This window comes from Protomyctophum parallelum, assembly GCF_964188405.1.
Source record: "Protomyctophum parallelum genome assembly, chromosome: 11".
Taxonomy (NCBI): domain Eukaryota; kingdom Metazoa; phylum Chordata; class Actinopteri; order Myctophiformes; family Myctophidae; genus Protomyctophum; species Protomyctophum parallelum.
In genome coordinates this window covers 46,407,002-46,411,575 of record NC_139707.1, presented here as the reverse complement: position 1 = coordinate 46,411,575, position 4,574 = coordinate 46,407,002, and the positions used below count along the sequence as shown (strand labels likewise).

The 4,574-nt window shown below is 50.6% G+C and overlaps 1 protein-coding gene across 1 annotated transcript; it reads right to left on the bottom strand.

Moving 5' to 3' along the window:
• Positions 1-2,886: 2,886 nt before the first annotated feature.
• gja3 (gap junction protein, alpha 3) lies at positions 2,887-4,571 on the bottom strand (the record flags this gene model as incomplete). Its single annotated transcript, XM_083776834.1, is given in 3 exon segments — positions 2,887-3,348; positions 3,632-4,127; positions 4,129-4,571. Coding segments are annotated over 3 exon segments (1,401 nt in total).
• Positions 4,572-4,574: the final 3 nt, after the last annotated feature.

The window sequence follows — 4,574 nt, the reverse complement described above, 5'->3', positions numbered from 1 at the left end:
TTATGATATGCATATGCATTTAGTACTTTCCCAAAGATGAATACAGTATAGTTAACACACTGGAATAAGGTCAATGTAAAAACAAGGTGTCACCAACCAGCATTTGAAAATAAGTGCCTGGGCAGTGAATTGACCAAAATAGCACATTGACATCCAAGAACAGAATACTATCGGACAACAACATAAGCCATATGTCACTTTAAAGTGGGTTTAGATTTCTACAGATCTCTAAGGATCGAGATGAACACAACGAAAAGGAAGCCTTCTTGTCCTTTTCTTTTTTTAAGCTCTTTAGCAAGCACAAACTGACTACCACAGGTATGCAATTTATATAGCTCAATTCAGTCTTTAAAAAAATAGCACTTTTCAGAATTAAATCAAGAATGAAGCACATGTAAGCATGTAGAAAGTGAGAGCTTTCAAAAAAGAAAAAAAAAAGAGACACTCTCAACATTAAGATTGCAATGATTTAAAAAGGTTAAAGTGTTTTTCGATGGCAACACTAACCGCCAACCATCTCAATAAAAAACTCAGTAGTTTCAACAAAGTCTAATTAGATATAGCTTTGGCTTGTTTTGCGAATGTGCTGAGGAAAAAATGTCACTATTATATTATATGAATCTATGATACATTACTATCTAATCACTAGATGGTGTCCTCATTTAGTTTCAATCACATTTTGCCTGACGTATGAATCCAAAATCAACATTTTTACAGTATGAATTCTGTGAAGCTATACTGCATGTTGCTTTAGCAGAGGCAGACATAAGGGCCTATGTTCTAATTTCAATTTGAACTGTGTTCAATCTAAACGGCAGGAAGCCTGGAGAATAGCTAGCTAGGATTCTCAGGTATAATTTCAGCCACATGACCCATTTTCCATCACTGCTGTCTGCGTATATATACACAGTGTATATAAGTATAAGTATATACACAGTGTGTATATATACTTCTAGGAGGGAGAATAGGACGAGGGCAGCCCGTCGTGCCTAATATGAAATCAATCGAACCCTTTCCCATTCCCTCTTAGCACAAATCTTTCTCTGCCTCTGTGTGAGGCGACGCAAAGCATGATGGGTAGTGTAGTTGGGAACAACCAGGTCAATTCAGTGAATCGGTGAGTTGTAGTTATTATTTTTTTGTTTGTTTTTTTTTCCTTTGTTTTTGGTACTGTATCCATACAGTACAGTATTACACAACACAGTCAATGTCGGGTTTAAAAAAAAACCCACTTCCTGAATGAAATGCTATTATTATTAAAAAAATAAAACAACAACAACAACAGCCATTATATTATGTGGCGAAATCCAGGAACCAGCGTCACAGAAGAAGCTTAGGCACTCCAAGGTCAAAGGTCATATTGTCGGGACAAGCAGTCATGACGGTGTCACCTTTGACACAGTACTGTGGTTCTCCAGCGGTCTGTGTGTGTGTGTGTGTGTGTGTGTGTGTGTGTGTGTGTGTGTGCGTGTGCGTGTGCGTGTGTGTGAGTGCGTGCTGCATTCTGCTCACATTGCAAATGAATTGACCTGATGATGCGTGGCGTGTTATGACTGGGTCGTAACTGAAACACAACATACATCCAATGAGTTGTATGACTGGGTCGTAACTGAAACACAACATACATCCAATGGGTTGTATGACTGGGTCGTAACTGAAACACAACATACATCCAATGAGTTGTATGACTGGGTCGTAACTGAAACACAACATACATCCAATGAGTTGTATGACTGGGTCGTAACTGAAACACAACATACATCCAATGAGTTGTATGACTGGGTCGTAACTGAAACACAACATACATCCAATGAGTTGTATGACTGGGTCGTAACTGAAACACAACATACATCCAATGAGTTGTGTGACTGGGTCGTAACTGAAACACAACATACATCCAATGAGTTGTATGACTGGGTCGTAACTGAAACACAACATACATCCAATGAGTTGTATAACTGGGTCGTAACTGAAACACAACATACATCCAATGAGTTGTATGACTGGGTCGTAACTGAAACACAACATACATCCAATGAGTTGTATGACTGGGTTGTAACTGAAACACAACATACATCCAATGGGTTGCGGGTTTGACAACAATTCCAAGTGCCTGCAGTGCTTCTCCCACGTCGGAGCCGTTAGTTTTTACGTATACGTTTATTCGTTGTGGCCGTTTTGTTGTCAAAGCTAACAGTATTTGTGCCTTTCTGCGGTGACCTCACAAAATGTACATGATCACTCTTAAAGGGAATAAATAAGTCTTTTTTTCTTTTAAAGGTTTCAACAAAAAGAGAAAAATAATCGAGAAAAGAAAAACAAAACAAAACTTGAGATCGCCCCCCTGTTAACCTAAATCAAACCTATAACAACGGTCTCTGTGTTAATCTGGGGTACGATAACAAACACAATGTCCTCCTGTTCTGTCCAACGCCGTCCGCGGATCCAGCTGGCTTGTTAGCGTTTAGCACGACCACTTTGTGCGCGTGATTATTAAGACCACCTAACGAGAAAGTTATAGCCTGCTGTGAACAACTCACCGATTGCACTAATATCTCAACTACTGGTAATAATCCACTCATATTTCCAGCTTCAAAACCTCCAGTTTCTTGATCTTTTTTTTCCTGCCTGAGTCTCGCCTCTTGCCTCGGTGTTATTCTCTGTTATTGTTTTCCTTTATGCTTATTTCGTGTAAAGAATCGAGAATGTATGTCTGGGGAGTTGGGTTGGTTGGTTGGTTGGTTGGTTGGTTGGTTATGGGGCAGAATGGGGGAAGTTGTAGGGATGTTTATGGATCGATGGGTTGCGTGCGCGTGTGTGTGTGTGTGTGTGTGTGTGTGTGTGCGTGCGTGCGTGCGTGCGAGGGGGAAGACATCAGGTGTTAAATCAGACCGCCAGGTCGTTGGGTCTGGCCCTTATACTGCTGCTCTTGCTGGCTCTACTGAGCCGGCGTGGGTCTGTGCCCACCGCGACGGGGGGCTGGTGCATCTCCACCGTCGTGACGGTGGCCATGGCGACGGGACTCTCCTCCTGCCTCGCCCCGTCGCCTCCTCTGCTCCCCCCCGCCGCCGCCGCCTCCCCCCCCCAGCCTCCTCCTCCTCCTCCTCCGACCGGGCCGGACGGCGGCGCGGCGGCCGCCTGCAGGAGGAGCAGCGGGTCACCGTCGCCCGGGTACGCGGCGGTGTTCGCCGTGGCGGAGGAGGAGGCCGACGACGGGGACGGGGAGGGGGAGGGGGAGGAGGGGGAGGAGGCGGCCTTCATCTCCCGAGTCTGCTGCTCGGTTGCCAGGTTGGCCCAGTTCTGCTGCGCGGCCAGCCTGTGGTGGTTGTTGTTGCTGCTGCTGATGTAGTAGTGGTGGTGGTGGGAGGGGGGGGCGGAGGGGGCAGAGGGCTGGAGCAGGCCCCCTCCTCCCCCCCCCGCCGCCTCCCCTCCTCCTCCTCCCCCCTCCTCCTCCTCCTCCTCCTCCTCCTCGTCCTGCCGCAGCTGTCGGAACTCCTCCATCTTGATGAAGTCCCCGCCGCCGTCGGCCCCCCCTCCCCCGGGGGTGGACGGGGGGCCGGGAGCCGCCCCCGGCCCCGCCGCCCCCCCGGCCACGGGCGACAGGAAGGACCCCCCCCCCGACCCCCCCCACGTCCGTGTAGTCGGGGGGGAAGCTCTGCAGGCCCGTGGGCGGGGCTGTCCTGGAGCCCGAGGCCACGATGCACTCGGGCTCGCCCAGGCCGAGGACGGCCCGCCGGTCGGGCGCGAACTCGTTGGTCATGCCCTGCTTGACCTTCTTCCAGCCCAGGTGGTAGATCTCCAACAGGTTCAGCAGGAGGGACACGCACGCCACCACAAGCATGAATATGATGAAAATGGTCTTCTCGGTGGGCCGGGAGATGAAGCAGTCCACCGTGTTGGGGCAGGGCCACCGCGCGCACTTGTACAGCGGCCGCAGCTGGAAGCCGTACAGGAAATACTGACCCAGGATGAACCCCACCTCGAACAGGGTCTTGAAGATGATGTTGAACACGTAGGTGCGCAGCAAGGCGCCGCGGATGCGGATTTTGCCGTGCTCGTCTCTTATGGGAGGCTTCTCCTTCTTGCCTCTTCCTCCTCTCCCCCCTCCCCCTCCCCCTCCTCCTCCTCCTCCGCCCCCCTCCTCCTCCTCCTCCTCCTCCTCCTCCCACAACGTCCCCTCCTCCGTTCCTGTAGAGGAGCTCCTTCTCCTCCTGGAAGCGGTTGGCCTTGCGCAGCTCCTCCTCCTTCTCCTTGCGCTTCTCCTCCATGCGCACGATGTGCAGCACGTGGCCCAGGTAGATGAGCGTGGGCGTGGACACGAAGATGATCTGCAGCACCCAGAAGCGGATGTGCGAGATGGGGAAGGCCTCGTCGTAGCAGACGTTCTCGCACCCGGGCTGCTGCGTGTTGCACGTGAAGTCCGACTGCTCGTCGCCCCACACCTCCTCGGCCGCCGCGCCCAGCACCAGGATCCTGAAGATGAAGAGCACGGTCAGCCACACCTTCCCGATGACCGTCGAGTGCTCCTGGGCGTTCTCCAGGAGACGCCCCAGAAAGCTCCAGTCGCCCATGCT